The sequence below is a fragment of the Eptatretus burgeri genome, chromosome 9 (genome assembly GCF_056783735.1).
Source record: "Eptatretus burgeri isolate ZD-2024b chromosome 9, Ebu_testis_v1, whole genome shotgun sequence".
Taxonomy (NCBI): Eukaryota; Metazoa; Chordata; class Myxini; order Myxiniformes; family Myxinidae; genus Eptatretus; species Eptatretus burgeri.
The window spans coordinates 84,262,308-84,287,212 of NC_140969.1; the positions used below are offsets into that span (position 1 = coordinate 84,262,308).

Below are 24,905 nucleotides of genomic sequence, written 5' to 3' on the forward strand. Positions count from 1 at the left end.
AAATATTCGACAAGTCTAGACCAATATGCCTCGCCATAGATTGGTCGAAAGTCGGCGTCGGATTCTGGCTCTTCCAGAAACATTTCTCATGTCAATCAACCACCCTGTTCTGCTGTCCCACAGGATGGAAGATCACACTAGTCGGAAGTCGTTTCACACACTCAGCAGAATCTCGTTATGCCCCGATTGAATGGGGAAGCCTTAGCCGTGGCTGACGCATTGGATAAAGCTCGCTATTTTGTCCTGGGATGCAAGGATCTCACTATCGTGGTCGACCATAAACCGCTTCTCAAGCTCTTTGGTGACAGGTCACTCGATGAAATCCCAAACAACCGACTCCGGAACCTCAAAGAAAAAACACTTCGCTACATGTTTAACATGGTCCATGTCCCTGGTGTAAAGAACAGAGCAGCGGACAACATTTCCCACCACCCTACAGGCGACGACAATGCCGAGAAGATGCACCTGACAGATGACATATCATCCATTGCATCTACGCCCCAGAGTGACAACACCATTCCTTACCCTACAGTATGGCAAGACTTCCTTGCTGGCATATGTTGCATCGAGACATCAAACACTGATTCATCCTCATCGCACACCGCTGCAGTTTCATCCCTCAAAACACTCGAGACCATCACCTGGAACAAGGTTCGATTGGCTACTAGTAGTGATGAGAATATGAACAGGTTGGTGAACATCATCAAATCAGGCATGCCGATCTCTCGTCAAGATATCCCATCGACACTCCAAGAATACCACCAATACCGGGATCACCTACATACCGTGGATGGAGTAATCACCTACAAGAATCGCATCGTCATCCCACCGTCCCTCCGACAGGACTGCCTGGAAGCTCTTCATGCTGCACATCAAAGCATATCATCGATGATTGCCAGAGCTGAATTGTCTGTGTTCTGGCCTGAAATCACCCCTGCAATCAAATACATCAGGAACAATTGCAACCACTGCAACCGCATGGCTCCCTCACAACCCAGTGCACCACCGATGAACCAGATCCTTCCAGACTACCCATTCCAATGCATAGGCGCCAATTACTTTCAATACAAGGGCTTTCATTACTTGCTCATCGTCGATAGATACTCCAATTGGCCTGTCGTTGAGAGGGCATCGGGAGGTTCATCTGGCTTGGTGGATTCCCTGCCTCACTGCTTTGTCACATATGGCATACCTGATGAACTCTCTTCCGACGGTGGCCCTGAATTCATCGCTGGCAATAATCGCCAATTCCTCGTGAATTGGGGAATCCACCACTGCCTATCATCAGTCGCGTTCCCCTATAGTAACTGCCGGGCAGAAGTTGGAGTCAAAACTGTGAAGTGCATGATCACTGACAACACCGGCCCTCATGGTGAGCTGGACACAGATTCATTCCAGTGTGCGATCCTGCAATACAGGAACTGTCCTGATAAGGACACAAAGCTATCCCCCGCCATGTGCGTGTTTGGCAGGCCGATAAAGGACTTCATACCTATCCTCCCAGGCAGATACAGACCCCATGAAACATGGAGAGACACTTTAGCCAACCGGGAAGCTGCTCTCCGCAACCGCCACATGAAAGCTGCTGAACGCCGGTCAGAGCACACAAGAAGGCTACCACCACTCACTGTTGGAGACCACGTCCGCATCCAAAACCAGATTGGCCACAATCCTCGCAAATGGGACAAAACAGGCACAGTGATTGAATTCCGCCAGTACAACCAATATGTCCTACGCGTCGACGGTTCAGGGCGAGTGACGCTCCGCAACAGGAAATTTCTTCGGAAATACGTCCCAGTCCACACTCCATCGTACATGACCTCCTATCACCATGGCCCAGAGCTCCAGTGCAAACAGGACAACCATCTAACCACTTCAACACCGGATCAAACAACGCCCCCCTCCACAGACCTCATGGGGCCATCGTCACCAACTCTCCCTGGTGATACTCCTGCATACCAGGACCCGTCAATGATGAACGACGACTCGATGCCTTTGGACTATAGGACGCCACTCAAGACCTCGCATTTACGAGCACCTGGCTCAGGTCAAAACACCTGCCACTGCAGTCACCGGTACTCGAAGCTCGCGTACTCGGCGTCCACCTGCATGGCAAACATCGGGTGACTACGACATGACCAGCGTCGTGTTTGGGGCAGAATAATCCCCCGGTCCATGTCTCGCGTGATGGGTAGTCCACCCCACATGATCGCACGGTTTATTTCTCTTCTTGTTACACATCCATATAAACTCTCATTTCGTTCAGTTTCGTTTACACATCAGGAACAAATGCTCATAATATATCAGTCCTTGTTCCTCGTCCATCACAATGACCTGGAGGGAGATAGAGAGTAACGTATGAACACGAACATTGGTAAAGGTAATCACAGTTATATTGTTGTGGATTTGCAGATGCAGCTTCATCACTTGTAATCCAACAAACGGACGTCACAAAATCGAGTAGTTCCTATTTATCTCTATAAGCGATGGCGGCCATCTTGGATTTGTCAAGTTTATGGGTTAATCGTTGAAAATACAGCCGGGCAAACCCTCCAGATCGATTTAGAACCTATAAATACATCTAAAACCGGTTTTTGCCATCCGTAAATATGAAATGCCTCCACAACTTTAAATATGTACATGTTCCCAGATTCTGCCCGGTCTATCTTTATTCCATTGAGCTGACCTCGCTGACCTCGCTGACCTCGCTGACCTCGCTGACCTCGCTGACCTCTCTCTCTCTCTCTCTCTCTCTCTCTCTCTCTCTCTCTCTCTCTCTCTCTCTCTCTCTCTCTCTCTCTCTCTCTCTCTCTCTCTCTCTCTCTCTCTCTCTCTCTCTCTCTCTCTCTCTCTCTCTCTCTCTCTCTCTCTCTCTCTCTCTCTCTCTCTCTCTCTCTCTCTCTCTCTCTCTCTCTCTCTCTCTCTCTCTCTCTCTCTCTCTCTCTCTCTCTCTCTCTCTCTCTCTCTCTCTCTCTCTCTCTCTCTCTCTCTCTCTCTCTCTCTCTCTCTCTCTCTCTCTCTCTCTCTCTCTCTCTCTCTCTCTCTCTCTCTCTCTCTCTCTCTCTCTCTCTCTCTCTCTCTCTCTCTCTCTCTCTCTCTCTCTCTCTCTCTCTCTCTCTCTCGCTCTCTCTCTCTCTCTCTCTCTCTCTCTCTCTCTCACACTCTCTCTCTCTCTCTCGTCGTTACCTTCACAATTTCTTCCCCCAACCTTCCATTCCCGAATCACACGAATCTTACCTGTTCTTCAAAAATACATCAAAAAATAATAATCTTCCTTGTATCCTTTCGATCTCCACACCTTCTGTGACCACGTGTCCCTCCTCTCTCTCTCTCTTCCTGGAACTTTTCATCGACCCAGCAGCTTCACACTGCGTTTACCGTCAAAATTCACCACACACTTCCACGATTTTACTTCAACCTTCCCTTTTCCGAATGTTACGCAATCCTTATTTAAAATAAGTAATTTCACTTTTGACGATACACCGCCCAGAGCCCCGTGCTTCTCCCGGAACCACATGATCTGTTTACACCCCCTGCGTTTATATTTCGGATCTTTCCTCACGATTTTTTTACCTCACGATTTTCTCACCTCACGATTGTTTTACCTCACGAATTTTTTACCTCACGATTTTCTCACCTCACGATTTTTTCACCTCACGATTTTCTCACTTCACGATTTTTTCACCTCACGATTTTTTCACCTCACGATTTTTTCACCTCACGATTTTTTCACCTCACGATTTTTTCACCTCACGATTTTTTCACCTCACGATTTTTTCACCTCACGATTTTTTCACCTCACGATTTTTTCACCTCACGATTTTTTCACCTCACGATTTTTTTACCTCACGATTTTTTCACCTCACGATTTTTTTACCTCACGATTTTTTCACCTCACGATTTTTTCACCTCACGATTTTTTCACCTCACGATTTTTTCTACAACACTTCCATGAGCTAATCTGATGAAAACTCTCTCAAACAATAATAATAATAATAATAATAATAATAATAATAATAATAATAATAATAATAAAAAAACGATCTCTTATAATGCTTCATCTTCCTCTTTCACACGTGTGGTTCTCTTTACTGTATCAGAATGCACTTCTCTTCTGCTATTTAAACAGACTGGTAATTAGAAGTAATTACTGGAGTAATTAGAAGGAACCCAAACAAGCAAAAAGCAAAGATGACGTCATCAGGAGGAACCTGGATGGGATTGACATTTCAGCTGTGACTCCTCTACCCTCAAACCCATCCAGGCACAGCCAAGTGAGCCTTATTCAACCCCAATTTTTTTTTTTTTAAACCCAGATCAAAACAATTAAATAATTCTGGCTGCCAGACCATGTGTATGATCAAGTCTAAATTTAAAACATGTATTCCTCATCTCTCCTTGATCATAATTGTGAGGTTTCATGTTGATTGATTAAGCGGTTCCAGAGTAAACATTATTTAAAATTTTTCTTCAATACAATATGGTTGCTAATTCATGTTACCTATAAATTATTCCTGAATAAACTTCAGAATGTTTTAGGGTAAATCCAATGTGGCTGCCAAACCATGTGACCTATGAAATCATGTGTGTGAACCTTTTGTTTCCCATGGATAGGTGGTCATGCTTGTAAAGTTTCGCTTCGATCTGTTCAGCCACTTCAGATATTTTATTATTCCTATTTTTTAAACAATATGGCTGTCGAATCACATGACTGATGACGTCAAATTTTTTCTGTGGACCATTTTATCCCAAGATGACCCTCAAAAATTTTCATACTGATCAGATGTAGCGGTCTACATATGCAATTATGATGTCATAATGAAGGCACCGATGATGTCATTAAAAAAAATCACTTATTCCCCATAAGGAGTACTACTTGCTATGTGCTAAGTTTCAATTTTTTCCTTGGTGCGGTTTCAGATAGAGGTCCAATTTTTTTTCCTGTTTGTCCAAAATGGCTGCCACACCACGTGACCTATGACGTCATAATTATGAATAAAACATTCTTCACGAGTCGTCGCTCCAATGGTGAAAATTTCGTCTTGATCCGACAAGCGGTTGAGGAGAAAAACACTCATGTTCTGTGCGGACAAACAGACAAAAAAAACGGACCCAAATCTAATACCGTCTCTTTCGGCGAGGGTAACAACAAGACAATTAATGATAATAGCATAATATTAATGTTATTACAAAACAATATCAATACTAATCACCGCTGATGCTGTGCCCCTCCACCAGTACACCGGTACTCGTTTCGCCATCCTCGGAAGGATAACAGGCTGATTCAACCCCACCTGGTGTTAATTCAGATGCCAACACGGCTCAAACTCAGGACCCTGACATCCTAAGCCAGCCACCCTAACCGCTAAGCCAACATCAGTCCGCGTGTCTATCGGGAGTGGGTGAATTAGTTTGGGGCAACACGTCCCCCCTAAACATTGTGGCGACGATGAAATTGCTGAAAAAGTGGTAGATGACATGCAGATGCAGAATTTGCAGATGAAAATGCCAGAAATCATTAAACTTATTTTGGGTTTTCCCGGCCAATTTCAAAAAATTTCAGCTCAATTTGATTCGCACGTATTCAAATTCACGTTTTTTTTTTTCCGAATCCACTCGTACCAAGGTTTCTTCATCAATATTTGTGCATCCAATTTCATACATTTTTTTTTCCAAAAGTCCTAATCTACTTTTTCTGTTATTTTCGAGTTGCTTCATTCAGCCTTCAACCTCCTGACATGCGAGGCATCTCGCCATGTCGGTGTGGCTGCGATTATACAGTCTGATACACTTTTCGTGAATCATTTGCCCAACATTTTCCCAGGCCACCTGTTGTTGGAGATCACTTCTCCACTGTTGAAGATTCATGCCGATATCACATGCTGCTTCCCAGTTCCCAACCTCGAGCTGCCATGATGGGAGGGCCAGGTCTCTCTTCACGCCAGCCCTGAATGCAGAATGGACCCTTTCTGTTGGGTTAAAGAAGGCCGAGTAGAGTGGTAGCAACTTCAGTTGGATCTACTGATTGATACCTGGTGGAATTTGGGCATAAACAACGGAGTCTTGCATTGTTGTACATTAGAAAGATGGGCTCATCTGCAGGGAAAATATTCACTCTCATTGGCTGAGTTCTGCAATGAACTCCTGAAAACCTTCTCTCGTAACCGTCTCAAAAGCGATGCGGTGATGCACAAGCCAAATCTCCCCAGAAACAGCAAAGGTTGCATTGCAGTTCCGTCCACGTTCTGTGCAGAGCTCTCCCAAAATGTTAGCTTGCCTCATCAATGTAGACGCAGTGGACAACTCCATGCTTTAAGAACCACTGAGCATGCTCAATGCAGATGTCCAGTACACAAGGAGAGTTTCAGACATCAGGCACATCCTCTGTTGTTGTTTTTTTTTAAACTTGCTATTAGGATGCTATCAAGGGTTCCAGCAATGTTTCTTGGAGACACAGTTGGTTTGTCTGGCAGGGGCATCCTTAAGATCATCTTTCAAATTTTTTAAAGATATCCAGTATTTGCTGGAGCTCATATCACATCTCTTGATCAACTTTAGTGTTATATGCTCCTGCTGTCGGTAACTCATGACATGACCTATTGACCATATGTAGCCACAATTGACCTTGCAGTGGATTGCTGGATGTCTGGAGTATCAGCCAGTGAAAGATTGTTGGCATTGTTTTCAAAAACTTCAATTAGCATTGCTCCATCTACATTAGATTACTCTCTTGCCAAATGACTACGGACAGCCATCTTTATATTCAAAATTGACTTGAGAGAGAGAGAAGTGTACCTTTACCAAGAATGAGTTGAGAAATGAATTATCCTCTGAACAGGTATCTGCTTTTATAGGCGAATAAGAATTTTATTTTGAAAACACAGACCAGAGAATTGAAGGCAAAAATGTGACAAATGTGTTATATGCCCATTGATGAAACTGAATTCTTCATCAACCTCTTTCGACTGGTTGTGTGTGGCAAAATTGAATGAACTTACTTTGCAGCTGAATGAGGTTAAAAAGTCCAACGAATACTCAACGAATGAAATTGAATGAAGATACAAAGGTGCATTCATTTTCACGTTTAATTGAATGAGCCGGGTTTTAAATTGAAAGAAGTGGGCCAAGTAAACCTAAAATTTAAATTAAGTGATGGAACATTGATTAACAACACAGATGGTAAACCGGATTGCAGATAAGATTTCCTAATATTGATCAATATACTGTCGTCTATCTCACGGGTATTCACAGAGGCACATGGACGAGGGTGTGGTTGCACAACATGAACTCATCTGTGCAAATGAGTTCCTGCACATCGTCCACGATGTCCTTAATCGTGCAATGTTAGTCGCACCAATGTTCACAAGCAGTTGCAAAAATTGCACTTTGCCACGTTACCTAAAACGTTGTTGCTGGTTACAACATATTCAGCAGTTCTTGCTTGAATTGTCATTTTGCAACAACAATACAGCACCTGCAGAATTTGAATAGGGAAGACGTCGAGCCAAATTGAACTTTAGAACTGGTCTTCCTCTAAAACCTGGTGGCACCTTGTAAAGTCGGTTTCTGGAGTGTGCTGCACTCCAACCCTTCCCTCTCTTCGTATGGCACCACAGCAGACTCCACTCGTGAGAAGGCTGAATGCCTCGATTCTGTTTGCTTCCAAAACTTGTTACCATTCCCTCGCTCTCGGGACCCATCCTTTCCTGTCATACCCAACTGCTCCTGAATTCTGTCTTTTGAACCTGAGAAGGTGGAGAAGTTTGTGGTAGCCCTCGACTTTGATTCTGCAACTGGACCATACGGCATTAGCTCACATGTCCTAAAAATAGGGGCAATACCCCTGGGTGCTCACCTGGTAGAATGATGATACTGAGAAGGAAGTCAACGTGGGATGGAATCAGCAAAATGTACCAATGAACCAATGTTATAGCAAATACCTATTTGGGGGGTCAATCCCCCACCCCACTGGCAGGTCAGGCCAGGACAGATCAGAACTGTGACTTGCTACAGGTATCATGTAAACCTGTACTTACCTGTTTCATGATCAGGTTGTTGGCGACTAAACCGTCTCCCCCACCAGGTTTTCTGGTGAGGAGGGTGTATGGATTTGCACACTCAGCAGGATTAAAAACAAAACTTGTTAAACACCAGAGGAGCTCCTTGTGAGCCAATGACAATCCATATCTGGTACCCAACTGTGTCTGCAGAAGTCCTCCTGCAGTTGGGCAGCTCTCTCTCGGAGGTTGGTGGCAGGATTTGCACTCGAGCCACCGTAAAACACTTCATTCTGCAAAACACACAAAAAAACGCAACTAAAACTGAAAAGCCACTCTGTGGGAGTACCTCCTGTGCAGCTGCCCTTCGCAGAGCAGTTCTACGGATGACGAGATTGAGGCAAAGCCTTCGGGACTCCCATTCTTTAATGACAGGAGGAAAAGCACGGGGTAACGTTCCTGGGTCGGATTTCGGTGGTGTGTGTCAGGATGGCGCTGAGGTGTTGTCCACCAGACTGCAGTCTCCTTGGGTTAACCTGAGGCGGTCCCTTTGGGTGGGTATCTGGAATGTCCGATCCCTAAAAGAGGATGATCACCTGTCTCTGCTGTCATCTAACCTCCAGCGTTTGGACATGAGTAATGCAGCACTCGCTGAGGTTTGGAGACGGGATAGTGGTGAGATAATGGCAGGTGGTTCCACCTACGACTGGACTGGTTGTTCTGATGATTACCAGACCCAAGGGGTTTCTGTAGCTGTGTCCAATCAGCTGACTCACGATAATTGAGGTGACACTGGTCAAAGAGCATACTATAAGACTGATGGTTCGTCACTCCTTCGGTGTCACTTCCCTGGTATCCGTATATGCTCCGAATGAGGCGAGTTATCTCACTGTGAAGGAGGCATTCTATGTCGTGCTCAAGTCTGTAGATGATCAGTGTCCCAGGCGAGATACTCTTCTAGTCTTGGGGGATTTCAATGCATCGACTGGCACTGATAGAGATGGTTATGAGACGTTTGTTGGTCCCCATGTGTCTGGAACTGTGAACCAGAATAGCACCAAGTTCCTTGACTTTGCAAGAAGCCATGGACTTAGGGTGATGGACTTCATGGTTTCAGCACCCACAGGCTCATCGCTGGACTTAGTTTTCCAACACTGGTGGTGTGGCAATGGAGATTGACCATGTGCTCATTGATGGTCACTGGAGGATGCTCCAGAACTGCAAGGTCTATCAGAGTGCTTATTTCCTCAATACCGACCATAGGCTTGTTGTAACCACTCTGAGGTTTCAGCTTCAATCGACGAGAATGGTACCATCCTAGCCGAGGCTGGATGTTGGCAAGTTCAGGGCTGAGAGCATAGCTGAGGAGTTTGCAAACAAGCTGAGTGGGGATTTGGGGGTCTGGGTGTTTTGAGGAATCCTGAAGAGTTGTGAAGTGACTTTAAGACTACCATCCTTGATGTTGCCAGTGGATGTCTTGGAACTCACTGGCAGTCAAAGATGAACTTTGTCTCCCAAGGGACACTGGATACCATAGACCAGAGTTGCAGGGCCAGGCTTGATGGCAGAGCTGAGGTGTAAAACAGTATGAGAGCTGAGGGCAGATAAGAAGGCCTATGTGTGAGGAATCTGTGAAAGGGTAGACTGTAGAGCATCAAATGTAGTCAAGTGATTCTTGTCCTGCTTAGAGGAATTTGTGCATTGCATTCCTCTAAGCCCATCCCTTGGTGAACTGCACTTAGAGCGGAGGATAGTGGGCTCTTGGCAGAGGAGTTCGAAATGAAGGCCTGCTGAGCCAGTTACGTTGAACTGCTGGACGAGCTGTTGAGTTGGATGTCAGGGGTGTAACTATCCCAATTGCTGACCCTCCAAACAACTGTGAACCACCATCGTTTGTGGAAACACAGACTGTGGTGAAGCAGTTGAAAGGGAATAAAGCTCCTGGGATCTGTGGCATCCATGCTGAACTTCTCAAGGCTGGTGCAAATGCTGTACTCATGTCATTGCGTGCAGTTCTGTGCTCTGTCTGGAACACCGGCATTATCTTAACTGACTGGAAGAGGGGCCTTGTTGTCCCTCTCTGGAAAGGGAAGGGTGATCGCCAGGACGGCAACAGCTACCTAGGAGTGATGCTGCTCTCAATGCCGGGTGAGGTCTGTGCTCGGATAATTCTTGATCGGGTTCACCACCATCTTCTTGAACACCAGTGCCCAGAGCAGTCAGGCTTTACACAAAAGAGGTCACCGATTGACCCTCTCCTTGCTCTTCGGGTCCTCACCAAACGCAGAGAGTTTGGGCAGGGGCTACTCATAGCCAATGTTGATCTCCGCAAAGCGTTTGATTCAGTGAATCGGGATACCCTCTGGAGGATTCTCGGTCTTCATGAGGTGCCACCAAAACTGATCAATCTGATGTCTGAATTATACTCTGGAACTGAAAGTGCAGTGAGATGTGGTGGTTCCATCTCAGTTGTTTCCATTCCACTTATTTCCAGTTGTTACTGGAGTTTGTCAGGGGTATGTACTGGCCCCCACACTTTTCAGAACTTGAATGAACTGGATTCTGGGGAGGATGTCGGAAAGATGAAGTTCCAATGCATCGTTTGGGAATGTCAAGATCTCTCACCGATGACTCGGTCATCTTTGCAGAGACAATGGCTTCCAGTCTTGTTCTACGGATGTGAGACTTTGACTCTGACCAGGGATCTGAGATGGAGACTTTACTCCTTCGGTACCAGGCCTCTTCGGAGAATCCTTGGCTATCATTGATTAGACAATGTGTCGAACGAGCAGTTGTTGAGAGAGACTCGGATGAGTTTTGTTACCTGTATAATCTGTGAGCATCAGCTGCGGCTGTATGGTCATGTGGCTCGTTTTGCTGACACTGGTCCTGCTTTCCAGATTCACTCCGTGAGGGAACCCAGTGAGTGGAGGAGGCCAACGGTCCGACCACGTGCCTCGTGGTTGCAGAATGTTGATCGGCATCTCAAGGAGATGGGGATGGGCCAGGCATCTGCCTGAGGGATGGCCAGACGGAGGCCCCTGGAGTACCACCAGAAAGTGTATGCAGTGACACACTGCTTTGCACATGCTCCCATACCTGACCTGAACCCCACCCCCTCCACTCTCATAAACCCCCTCAGACCCCGTTTTTTAAAAAAATAGCATGAGATAGGATGACAGGCTGAGTCAACCCTATCTGGTGTGGATTCAACAGCACAACAGGGGCTTGAACTCAAGACCCTAAGATCTTAAACCAGCCACCTTAACCGTTAAGCCAACACCAGGCCTAAATCCAAGTTAATCCAAGAACACTCTTTGCGAGCATTCTTTCCTGACTTTTAAAATGTGTCCGATCATCGATCAAATATACAAAACACCACGTTATCTTATCCATTATTTTGACAAAACAAATATTTCACACTTTAAGGAGTGAGAAATGCTTAAAATCAAAACAAAGGGACCAATTTTTTTTTTTTTAAACATTCACTATACTTTTACCTTGTTTCTCCTTCTTCAACAACACCTGCATGAAAGATTAGACTCGCTCTCAAACTCATGGGATAGGTTTGTTGTTTTTTTTGTTAACAATGTCAAGGCTCGTATGAGAGCTAACACACATTACGTACAAGGGGAGCAGGAGACAAGAGGGGTGGGACAGGGAAGGAAAAAAATAGTGTGGAACACAGACACGAGGAGATCTGTGGAAGGGAGAGGGATGGGGCAGGGTACACAGGGTAAACAAGATGGACACGGCAGGGACTTTCAGGAAGGAAAGCAGGAATTTGAACGAGGTTGGTTTGAGTGGATGAGCATGGTTAGAAAAGATTGTGGTTTTGGATGGGGGAAGATAACAGGTGGTGGTGAACAGCTGTTTTTAAGACCCGGAGCGAAGAGTGGGATTTAAGAGTGTGTGGGAATTTGTTCCAAAGGTGGGGGGGGGGAATGAATGAAAGAGTGAAGGTGAGCAGCGATTCATGATTTTCGTGGTTTTATCCAGAAGTGTGTTGCTGGTGGACCTTGAGCGCCCTGAGGAAATATGGGGGGGGGGGGGGGTTAAGGACGGTAGAAGGCACAAAGACCACCGCGGTGAGACGGTGAGACGTTATTTTCGAGGCAAACGTCTATTGAGAATTTCTATTCTGATGATTCAGTTTAGAGGAAAGAAAATAAGCACCAAGAAAATGGACAAGAAACAAATATTTATTGGAATTACTGCAATAAACTAAAATGCTTCAGTTTACTGATGGACAACAAAACGATGGCAGGCAGGCCAACTTCAATTAACCAGTTTAGAAAAGGAAGGAATTACCGCAAAAGTCATTCGAGTTGGTCAAAATTCCATTTTTGCCACTCACCGCAATCAAATCATCACTTTAAACACAAGGCCATGTTAGCCATGACTGAGAAATAAAACAAAAATGCCTACGAATGTTCAAATATCCACCCAAGAATCACAATTTGTACATCAATGGGAAGTAGCCCAGGCATCAATGGTCACATCCCTGCACGTGCTGCTCACAAGCCTGGTTTGCACACCAAAAATCACCAGGCTTCAGCAGTACAAAATCAAAAACAAGTCCTCTCGGTTTTCATAAAACACGGCCAACAGGTGGAGGGTGGCGAGGGGGGGGGGCAGAGGGGGAAGAATTTTTTTTTTTTAGAAACAAATCGAAACGTTTTCTCGACACCCATCTCACCAAACTGTAAGCATGCCATTGGAACAACTGTGTCAGTATCTAAACTAATCTTCATCCCAGAGCCAAAATGAAGGGTATTAAAAAAGCCAGCAGATCAGAGCCTCAGGAACCAAAATTACATTTATTAACAACTGTCCAGAGACATTGTAGTGATTGGATTGTGCAGATAAGGGAGGAAAACAAATGACTTGGAATAAGAATAATAACGACAACAAAAATAACAACAACAACAACGAATACCATTTATGTAAACTGCTTCATGGGACAATTTTTCATGGCAGGATCCCGTAATCAAGCTAGTGGTTTAATCGAGCTGGAACATTGGTGGAAACCAAAATGTATATGGTAGTCGAATTTTAAAAAGTTTTTGCATCACAAACCACCGAGGACCATTATACGAGCGGGAGTAATAGCTGACCAATGAGGATTGCCAAATCGAATGCCCGAATCAGAAAATACATTAATTGAGAATCGGTGACCGTGAGACTGTGAGACCATTTAGTTTCATTGAAAGCTAAAACCTTTATTACATTATATTCATCTCTCTTCTTTCCTCAGCTATCAACCTATAGTCATTCAAACATCTGCACAATCATTACGGTAACGAATGGGAGAAAAGGAAAATGACAACAGGAACCAATAATAATAATAATAAGAATAATTAGAAATGCCAGTGGGGGGTTGGAAATGTCACAGATCTCAAGTATTTCTGTGCCTAGCTATCAAAAACACTGAAAGTAACACACGCAGCAGCACATGTTTACATGCCTACAGATAAATAGTGCTTGCCTACCTTGAGTGGGTAAATCGGAAGAACACGAGGATGAAATGTGAGAAGACATGGAAAAGTTTTTGCTCAACATTAAGAAAAAAGTAGAAACAAAAAAAAAAAGAAAGAAAGAAAGAAAGAAAACAACGAATGCAGAAGAACAAGATTATAATTGAGCAAATGAGCATTTCTCCATCATCATCATTCAAGGATTGGGCCTCGGTAATTAATTGGTCATCAAGAGAAAAGTGTATCCATCATAGATTCCTGGAAATGAACTCAGCATCACAAAAAGAAAGGAACAAACTCCAAAAAACGTTTCAAAGAGGTTAATGAATGAAGACGACAAAGACGAACAACCCACAATGAAATGGGTAAAGCATCTCATGATTGGGGGAGGGGGGGAGGAGGAGGGAGACAGAGAGAGAGACACAGAGACAGAGAGACAGAGAGACAGAGAGACAGAGAGACAGAGAGACAGAGAGACAGAGAGACAGAGAGACAGAGAGACAGAGAGACAGAGAGACAGAGAGACAGAGAGACAGAGAGACAGAGAGACAGAGAGACAGAGAGACAGAGAGACAGAGAGACAGAGAGAGAGAGAGAGAGAGAGAGAGAGAGAGAGAGAGAGAGAGAGAGAAGCTCTGAACAAAAGTAAAGGGAATAAGGAAAAAAAACAAGAGAATAATGGAAAAGCAGGAAAGTAAAGGTGAGAAACTAGGCACCTCGTGCACGGACATTTATCGCACATAGTCCAGCAACTCGCCTGCACTGATATCACATCAACGCCCTTGCATAAGGAAGTGCAATTTTAAAACAATAAAATGGAAAAAAAAAGTTGGATATTTCAACGAGGCCCAGCTTGTGATGATACAAGAAGTCACAGCAGCACTTAAACAGCGACACTCAAAAGTCTTCATTTACAATAAAATATGTCGGTAGCAGGGGGATTGTGGGGGGTGGGGGGAGGGGGTAAATAAAGAATAATGGTTGAAAACAAGAAATGTAATTTACAATTTGCCTTCATCGACAACCCAGCACACCCGTAAAGCACGTTAAGGCCACAATCACAATGGTTAAAAGGGGTTCAACAAAACAAAAAAACAAACAAAAAAAAACACTAGTCTTAAGTGAAGGAAACAAATCACATGAACATGAAACTATTGAACCAAGGGATGTATAAAAATGGCTGGGTGAGATTGCTCACATGTCAGATTCTCACAATGCTCTCCAATGACTTGAAATTCTGACTTGTTCATCATTGATCAACGTTGTCATTATCGACCAAATGTCCACAATAACTCTTTCACTGTCCAGATGTTGGAGATAATCTCCACCACCCAAATACCCCCGACCATTTCTTCCCCCACAAACACGCATGGCTGCTCATCGAATAACAATGGTCCACTCTGCTGTAAGTCTTACTCCAGGTCGACGCACAATCAAACTGGAGAGTTCAGGTGTGTATTCGTATGCCAGAGGTGCATCTTGGCTTCCTACAAATCAAAAGGAACAGGGACGGTCAGAGAATTAACAATGTAGAGACAACATGTCTAAAGAGAGGCATATTACATACCAGCAAATACAACCCATTGCTTTGCCGATGGGAATATTGAGAAGGGGGGGGGGGAGAGGGAAAGAGGGGGAAGATAGAAAGGGAGAGGGGTGGGGGAGAGGGAGAGAGTTTCGGCAGGGGCTGCTTGCAGCCTATGTTGATCTCTGTAAAGTGTTCGATTCAGTGAATCGGGATGTCCTCCGGAGGATTCTTGGTCTTCGTGGGGTGCCACCAAAACTGATCGATCTGATGTCTGAACTCTACTCTGGTACTGAGAGTGCTGTGAAGTGTGGTGGTACCATCTCTGACTTATTTCCAGTTGTTACTGGAGTTCGTCAGGGATGTGTACTTGCCCCCACCCTTTTCAGCACTTGTATGGACTGGATTTTAGGGAGGATGTCGGAAAGATCAAGTTGCGGTGCATCGTTTGGCAATGTCAAGATCTCGGACCTTGATTTTGCAGATGATGCAGTCATCTTTGCGGAGACTTTAGACATCCTCTTGGGGGCCCTCGAGGTGCTGAATGAGGAGTCGGAGCCGTTGGGATTACGGGTTTCTTGGGTCAAAACTAAGATCCAGGCATTTGGTGACATCTTGGATGCTGCTGTCCTGTCTGTGTCTGTTTGTGGTGAGGATGTTGAGGTCGTGGAGAGATTCACTTACCTTGGCAGTGATATTCATGTCTCTGCTGGCTGCGAGTCAGAGGTCAATAGACGTCTGGGTCGGGCCTGGGGAGTCATGGATTCACTGGATCATGGGGTGTGGCGCTGCCGGTACCTGTGCGGGAGGACGAAAGTCCGAGTCTTCAGGTCCTTGGTACTTCCAGTCTTGCTCTATGGGTGCAAGACTTGGACTCTGACCAAGGATCTGAGACAGAGACTTAATTCCTTTGGTACCAGGTCTCTTCGGAGAATCCTTGGCTATCGCTGGTCGGATTTTGTGTCCAACGAGCGGTTGCTGAGAGAGACTCGGATGAGATTTGTTACCTGCATAGTCCGTGAGCGTCAGTTGCGGCTGTATGGACATGTGGCTCGTTTTCCTGACGCTGATCCTGCTCACCAGATTCTCTCAGCGAGGGAGTCTCATGAGTGGAGGAGGCCAGTGGGCCGACCACGTGCCTCGTGGTTGCAGCAGGTTGACCATCATCTCAAGGAGATGGGGATGGGCCTGGCATCTGCCTGGGGGATGGCCAGACGGAGGCCCCTGGAGTACCGGCGGAAAGTGGACGCAGCGACGCGCTGTTCTGGCACATGCTCCCATACCTGACCTGACCTGAGAGGGAAACGGGTGGGGGAGAGGGAAAGGGGTGGGGGAGAGGGAAAGGGGTGGGGGAAAGGGAAAGGGTTGGGGGAGAGAGGGGAGAGGGTGGGGACAAGAGGGGGAGGGAGGGGGAGTGGGGACAGACAGAGAGAGAGAGAGTGAGGGGAGGGGGAGGAAGAGAGTTAGGGGGAGGGGGAGGAAGAAAGTGGAAAAGGTGACAGGAGGAGGGGGAGTGAGCAAAGAGAATATGTTACGCTTCACGAGCAAATACAAGCCGTCGCTTCACTGACAGGAATATTAAGAGGAAGGGAAAGAGGAGGGAGGGAGGAGAGGGAGAGAGAAAGGAGGGAGGAGAGGTTGTGGAGTTAGGAGGGGTGAGGAAAGGGGGAGCTATGAAGGGGGGGTGGGAAGATCGACGCCTCACCAAATGTCGCTATGCACTCCAGGAAGGGGTGGGAGTGAGGAGAATAGGGGAAAGAGGAGGGGGAGAAGTGTGAGGGAAGGTGGAAGGAAGGCAATGTGATGGGAAAGGAAGGCAGCGTGAGGGCAAGGGAAGGGAAGGCATTGCAAGGAGAAGGGAAGGCAGTGCAAGGAGAAGGAAAGGCAGTGCAAGGAGAAGGAAAGGCAATGCAAGGAGAAGGGAAGGCAGTGCAAGGAGAAGGAAAGGCAGTGCAAGGAGAAGGGAAGGCAGTGCAAGGAGAAGGGAAGGCAGTGCAAGGAGAAGGGAAGGCAGTGCAAGGAGAAGGGAAGGCAGTGCAAGGAGAAGGGAAGGCAGTGCAAGGAGAAGGGAAGGCAGTGCAAGGAGAAGGGAAGGCAGTGCAAGGAGAAGGGAAGGCAGTGCAGGGAGAAGGGAAGGCAGTGCAAGAAGAAGGGAAGGCAGTGCAAGGAGAAGGGAAGGCAGTGCAAGGAGAAGGAAAGGCAGTGCAAGGAGAAGGAAAGGCAATGCAAGGAGAAGGGAAGGCAGTGCAAGGAGAAGGAAAGGCAGTGCAAGGAGAAGGGAAGGCAGTGCAAGGAGAAGGGAAGGCAGTGCAAGGAGAAGGGAAGGCAGTGCAAGGAGAAGGGAAGGCAGTGCAAGGAGAAGGGAAGGCAGTGCAGGGAGAAGGGAAGGCAGTGCAGGGAGAAGGGAAGGCAGTGCAGGGAGAAGAGAAGGCAGTGCAGGGAGAAGGGAAGGCAGTGCAAGGAGAAGGGAAGGCAGTGCAAGGAGAAGGGAAGGCAGTGCAAGGAGAAGGGAATTGCGATAAACGAGCCCAAACCACAATACTTTCTTTTTAACCAGAGGGTTCTATATAAAACCAGGCAGAAGCATTTGAAACCCACGCTATCTGCCTGGCAAAGGCCTGCCTGCATGCAAGCATGCTCACACATGCAGCGACCTTTGCACCCCTCTGGCAGACTCGCTCTGAATCTGATTCGTACATGCTAAAGTCTCAACAGAGGGGGAGGCATGGGGGAACAGGAACAGGGGTAGGAGAGTGAGGGAGAGGGGTAGGTGACGGAGAGAGAGGGAGGTGAGAGCAAAGGGGGGGAGAGGGGTGGGTTCAGGGGGGAGAGAGAGAGAGAGAGAGAGAGAGAGAGAGAGAGAGAGAGAGAGAGAGAGAGAGAGAGAGAGAGAGAGAGAGAGAGAGAGAGAGAGAGAGAGAGAGAGAGAGAGAGAAGAGGGGGAAGGGGGGGCGGGTTAACGTCCATCAGAGAGACGGCACACACATTGATGAATCACCCTGCCTGTGAAACACCGGGATGACAGTTTATAGCTGGGTTGGGATTCAAACTCAGGCTAATCAGCTTAGAGCAAACGTGCGCAACTCTCGGCTATCCTGCCGTGATGTGGCACTTCATTGCTTTGTAACAACTGAAAACATTTTTTTACTCATTGTAATCATCTAATTTATTTACCTTCCTAACTCTCCGGTATTGAACAGCGATATCGCCATTGAGCTTGAAGAGCGCTCACCAAGTGGCTTAACCAAGCACTCCAATGACATCGTTGAAGAACCTTTTAAAAACGAGACATTTAATTATTTTATTCGTATTTATCTATGCCAAAATGATGGGTCTTATAATGAAAGATCGTTGCACAAAAAGGGGAAACGTGATGCAACATATAATTGCACATTTTCAGCGAGCCAGCCACCGTCCGAAGCACTACAGAACAATGTGGGAACAAATGCAGACGAGTAGCCCCTGAACTTCGTTCAAGTCGATCGATATACAGTATTCAGTGACAGTGTGAATATTGTAGAGCACTCACCAAGTAGCTTCAGCACTAAAGGAAGCACTCCAAAGAAACGGTTGACATGGAACGGCTGGCTTGGCAAGCTATTAGCAATCGCCGATCCGTCATATTAAACACCTCACGGATGCCCGAAATGTCAAACTATGTCCGAATTGGACTAATCGACACTTTTTTAGGAGAGGGAACTGCTACCAAGTTTTACAAGGAAATCTAACACAAGTGGAGGCCATTCAGCCATCATGCCTGCACTAGCACCATACTAATTTATCTACACAAGATCCAAGGAAGAAAATGCAAAAAAAAGTTTTTAATTAATGAAATAAAAAAATTGTTTGTTTTTTGTCGTTTTTGTATTTTTTTCCCCCCCATTCTTTTCTTCTCCTCAGGGGAGGGGGCATGGGCTTGGTTAAAAACACACAACATCACACAACCCCCCTTGACAAGACCCCCACCAACAGCACTCCATACACATACACACAATCACCAATCAATGCTGAAACTACCGAAAAGTCTTATCAACATCCCTATACCCCTCTACCTTCAGAACTTCCAGGTACCTATCTAATTCTAATATAAACTTATCTACTTTTTCTGCTGCCATGACCTTTCCAGGGAACCATTCCATGCATTGACTACTCTCCGAGTGAAAATCCCCTGCATTACTACTGTCTTAACTCTCCTCTTCTTTACTCTCCGGCTATGGTCCCTGGTTCTATCACTGTCTACTCTGTTGAATAATTCATCTGCACTTATTTTATGTGTACTTTTCATTATCTAAAACATCTCCATCATATCTCCTCTTAAACGCCTCCTTTCTCATGTATAAAGCCTTGTCTCCTTCAGCCGCTCCTCATAGCTGAGTCTAGCTAGGCCCAGAATCAATCTAATAGCCCTGCGCTGAACCCTCTCTATGGCATCTATATGCTTCTGGAACTGTGGTGACCAGAACGTACTGCGCACAATTTTCTAGATGTGGCCCTCACTAAATTCCTGTACAATGTTAACACCACCTCTTTTGATTTATAAATGATCCCCTCCGAAAACAACCTGAAACCCTATTTTCTTTACCCATAGTTTCCTGGCACTGTGCTGTCTGCTTATCTACTACCACCCCCCAGATCCTTCTGTGTAACACACTCCAAAATTATCCCTTGCTTCCTGTAATCTCTATTTTCATTGTTCTTTCCCATCCCCAACACCTTTCACTTGCTCAGGTTAAATTCCATCTGCCAATCTTTTGCCCAATCTATCCAAGTATCAATACTTTCCTGAATCTGTTCACCACCCCCTCTGCTATCCACCTTACCTCTAAGCTTTGTGTCATCTGAAAATTTGGAAAGCTTACTCCTCACCCCATTATCCAAATCATTGATGTAAATAATGAATAGTCATGGTCCGACTACTGATCCGTGAGGTACCCCGCTACTTACATCCTCCCAGCAAGACATCCTCCCACTCACAGCCACTCTGCTTCCTACCACTAAGCCAGTTTGCAATCCAATTAGCTACCTGACCAGCCAATCCACAAGCCCTCACTTTGGCTAACAACCTCCGATGTGGTACCTTATCAAATGCCTTCTTAAAGTCTAGATATACTATGTTCACTGCCTTTCCAATTCTGAAGTTCAATTCTGGAGCTTCATTTTGCAAATCGGCTCAGTGTAAGAGATTCTAGAGGTTATGGCAAGTGTGGAAATGAAATAAAGCCACGAACGCTAGCGTCTCTGGGCATTTATAAGCATTGCAATGTGATCCAGCGATTCATAGGTATGATGATCAGGCATTCGATAATCTAAGTGAGGAAAGTGAAAAAACAAACAAGCTATTGTTAAGAAATTGTTGCGGCCTGTTCCAAATCAAGGCTTTGTTGAGGAGCCCCCCCCCCAAAGAAATGGCAGCTTGAGACTCTTGCGAGCTGATAGAGGGTTGACAAACATGGCACGCCATCATCTTCGTAAGGCTAATTTTAGTTTAAAATGATGAGCAACTAAATTATCTTCAAAAGGAGTGTATAAATTAACCCAAGCACCCAATTTTCATTCATGCAGGACCTTGGAGTTCCATTCGTATGCAAGAAAATACGGGAAATGATAACATGTGATGATTTGGGAAATAAAATGGCCGCCCATTCAAATGTGTACACAATGATATGCTCATAAACTACTATAGAGTGCAGTCATAAGCATTTAAAAGCCATACCTTTTATTCGAGCATTTTCTAAACTACCAAGACTTAAAAAAAACAATAATAAAAAAAAGATACCAGAATACATCTCAAAATGATCAATTTGTGCTTCTTCTGCTTCCCCTCTAAAACAATGTTAAATTGTAGCCCAACCTAACTCAATAACTGTTGAAGCCATTATGGTGATTCCAACATGAGGAAGTTACTTTGTCTCTGGGCTGTTGCATTGCACACAAACCAAAATTTTTTTTTTTTAAAACATTAATAATTTTATGATGAAAATAAGATGAATGTAAATGTGGACTCAACCAAATCAGGCCAGGATTGGGAGGGGGGAAGCCAGGCAGCAAAAAGTTGAGCACTTTGTGAAGTGTTTCAATTATACTATTCTCACTTCTATTTGTTCTCCTACAGAAGGCCAAGTTTCAGAAGCCCTTCACCTACCAGGCTGTTTCAGCAAGACCGACATCATTGGCTGAGCAATGCCTACAATCACAATCCGCTCCAGCCACTCAGTAGAGGAGTACTTGCCAGGTGGTATGTGCGAGCTCACACTGTGAGGGGGAAATTCACGAAGAACCACACCGGAAAGAAGAGAAGGATAAAACAATCTTAAATGGGAAAAAAATGATTCACATACATTTCAAGATCCAAAAGCATTGAACAGTGAATGAAGAAATACATATTTTAAACATGTTCTCAGATCTACAACTACAAGACAACAGTGATGACATCAGCAAATGTACAACCGAAAGCTCTCATCAGCTTTTTGCAGGTTGTTTATAACAGAGGGTGTGCTCAACCTGGCTTTCAAAGTGCCACCCTTAAACAGGAAGTGCCTGAGCTGGTACTCGTTTTGTTTCTCAAAGTTGAAAGAATGTTCATCATCCATGTAGAGCTCTCCTTCAGCAGATTTCTGCAAAAGATGTTGATTCCATCATTAACAACCCCTATAATTGATTCCCATCTCTGCCATCATTTTTCTCAATCCATTGCTCTGAGGAATACCTTTTCCAGACGGAATTTTTGATTGTCAAAAGCAAGCAAGGTGGCTCACCTGGTCATCCAGTGCGATGTACAGTGTGTAGGGATCAGCAGACATGCAGGCCGAAGAGCGGCGTGGGCGATCCTTGCGAGGGATGATTGTTCCTCCTCGCTGGAACACAGGAATCTGGCCCACAATAACGACCGCAAGTTAAAAAGATGCTACTAGTAATAATGGATATCGCCCATCCCACCTTTTTGATGCAATATAAATCAGGCAAAACTGACTCTTTTTACATACAGTGCTCAGCTTCACAGGGTAGTAGATCTCCTGGCCACCAGAGTACTTCTTTTGGGTGTGTACATCATACCAAACCTGGTGATGACAAGCAAACAGGCGCGTTTCACCGTGTACGGCAGTCTGGCATGATTACGAGGAAACATCGGTTCCTTGATGGATCACTTGTAGAGGATGCATTGATGTTTATTTTTGACACAATTGTGATATCCCTGAGCCTGCCACACTATTGCCACCCCCACTCCTCCCATCCATCCTCCTAATGAAATTAAATTATTTTGACAGATTTATTAAATCTGGCATTGGTGTGGAGCAGAGCAGGCATGATGGGCCGAATGGCCTCCTCCCGCATCCAATTTCCTTGTGGTTATTCCTCGTTATGCACATGTAAACCACCATCCACCATGACTCTGCCCTGTGGGAAATCGAATCATATGGTGAAGTCCGTTTGATTCTCAATGGAAGTTCATCATTTGGGTTTTCCCATTTGAGCACCTGGCTCATGTTGCTTTAAATGCTGCTTCAAGTATCATCAACTACATTGATTTGTCCCCAGTCTACTAATGACCTCATAATTAACTTTAAATACATTATTTCATGTCCTTTTCCTGTGTATGACATTTGTACAAGCTCATCCATGAGCCTTAAATCAGTTGGGTGAGGGGTTGGGTGGAGTAGGGGGGCAGTGGGATTGGGGGGAAACTGCAGAAAATAACATTTTGCATCAAAAAATATAATTCTCATTTTGAAGCGGGTATTTAATACTTTTCAAAGATCCGGAAAACTTTCACGACAGCCCTCTCACAAAGAAGCACCCAAATCAGTCGGGGAAAACAAATACTCGACCTCACCTCGTGTGCTCCTGGCAGATATACATTTACTCCTCGTGAAGCAGCCTCCGTTACAGGGTGAACAAGAAGAGCATTTCCTGTTAAAACAAATTAGAATAACATGCTCAGATAAATTAAATTGTTTCACCGTCGAGTTCTCTCGAGGTAATTCAAAAGGTAATCTAAATTCGTGACTTGCAAAAGCAAGTTCATTCTAAGTCGCTACCATCGTGTCAGCATCGAACCATGTACCGTCCTGAACCCAATCAAAGAGGAATGGTAAAAATATTGGCCCAGTGGCACTTTTTGAGTGAAATGGTTATCATATGTGCTCCATTACGTCACTATCAAATGGCACTGGGGTTTAAACGTCCTTCGAGTCATTTAGCGAGGAGAAAAGATCGCTAATTCGGAATGTTAGGCGAATTTTTTTAAAATACCAATTGATCGTCCCCGCCCACTTCCTTTCTTGAAGCCGCCTCCTTTTTATATTATCATTTGTTATTTTGTCAAACATCACGAGGGAAAAAGAAAAAAAAAAAAACCCACCCGAGACCGAAGGTAGCGGTGCAGTGAAACTGCTGCACCGTTTAAAAAGTAGGCCCATGGAGGACTGACAGTTACTTCCCCAACAGGCTAAACAATAAACACCAAACTAAACAAGAACATAAGAAAAACTAAACAACAAACTGGAAAGGAATGAAACACAGTGGGTTAGAAAGTTTCTTCTTCTTCTGCTTCATTTTTCACGGACAGATGGAAGGAAGGACAAACGGTATATTGAAGCGGTTTGCACCACTTAAAAAATCCATATCTTCGTGTTCGACCCTGACACCATTCTTTGAATCGATCATTTTCTCCATGTCAATGCTGAGTTTTTATCACTTCTTTTTGACATGAGAATAGGCTTAGTGAGCTTCTACCGAGTTGGATCAGGGAGCGCTGGTGAGTCCACATCCCACAAATGTAAATCTGTGTAGTCAATGTTTACTGTCGATCTATATCGAAAGATGGCAGAGCCAATAATTTTAATATGCACGAAATGTATGTTTGTTTGTTTTTGTATTTGTGTTTCTCCACACATTTATTACCCTCACCGAAGGAGAGGGTATTGCATTTGGGTCCGTTTGTCTGTTTGTCCGCACAAAACTTTCGTGTTTTTCTCCGCAACCACTTGTCGGATTGAGACAAAATTTTCACCATTGGTGCAATTACTCATGTAGAATGTTATAATAATAATTATGATGTAATGGGTCATGCGGTGTGGCAGCCATGTTGGAAAAATGGAAAAACTTTGGACCTCTATCTCTGAAAGCGCACCAAAGAAAAAATTGCAACTTGGCACATAACAAGTACTCCTCACGGGGAATGAGTGATATTTTTATGATGTCATAGGTGCCTTCGTTATGATGTCATCATTGCATATGAAGAACGCTGTAATCTCTATTTTCATTGTTATTTCCCATCCCCAACACCTTACACTTGCTCAGGATAAATTCCATCTGCCAATCTTTTTCCCAATCTATACAAGTATCAATACTTTCCTGAATCTGATCACCACCCCCTCTGCAATCCACTTGACCTCCAAGTGTCATTTTCCAGTTTGGAGAGCTTATTCTTCACCCCATTATCCAAATAATGAATCGTAATGGTTTGAGTGCTGATCCCTGTGGTACCCCACGACTTACATCCTCCCACTCACAGCCACTCTTTGCTTTCTACCACTAAGCCAGTTTGCAATCCAATTAGCAACCTGACCAGCCACTCCACAAGCCCTCACTTCGCTAACAACCTCCGATGTGGTACCTTATCAAATGCCTTCTTAAAGTCGAGATATACTATGTCCACTGCCTTTCCATCATCCACCCAATCAGACACTGCCTCATAGAATTCTAAAATAATTGTTAAACAGGAACTACCTTTAATGAGTTTGCATTTGTTTAAATGCTTCCTCATCTGGTCCTTAATTAACATCTCCAACACCTTCCCCACAACTGAAGTCAAACTAACAGGTCTGTAGTTTCCCAATTCTTCTCTGGATCCTTTCTTAAATAATGGTGTTACATTTGCTACTCTACAATCCTTCAGTACCTGTC

At 44.9% G+C, this 24,905-nt stretch overlaps 1 protein-coding gene across 3 annotated transcripts in view; it reads right to left on the minus strand.

Annotated features, from left to right (window-relative positions):
* Positions 1–12,181: 12,181 nt before the first annotated feature.
* The window catches only part of GANAB (glucosidase II alpha subunit), a 76,153-nt gene continuing 63,429 nt past the window's right edge, over positions 12,182–24,905 (minus strand). For all 3 annotated transcript variants that reach the window (XM_085895873.1, XM_085895871.1, XM_085895872.1), the window contains 6 exons: positions 22,831–22,907; positions 21,983–22,057; positions 21,755–21,868; positions 21,501–21,613; positions 21,142–21,251; positions 12,182–14,961 (listed from right to left, as the gene is read on the minus strand). In XM_085895873.1, coding sequence (XP_085751999.1) covers positions 14,852–14,961; positions 21,142–21,251; positions 21,501–21,613; positions 21,755–21,868; positions 21,983–22,057; positions 22,831–22,907 — 599 coding nt within the window. In that variant the 3' untranslated portion in view covers positions 12,182–14,851. The remainder of the gene's footprint in view (positions 14,962–21,141; positions 21,252–21,500; positions 21,614–21,754; positions 21,869–21,982; positions 22,058–22,830; positions 22,908–24,905) is intronic.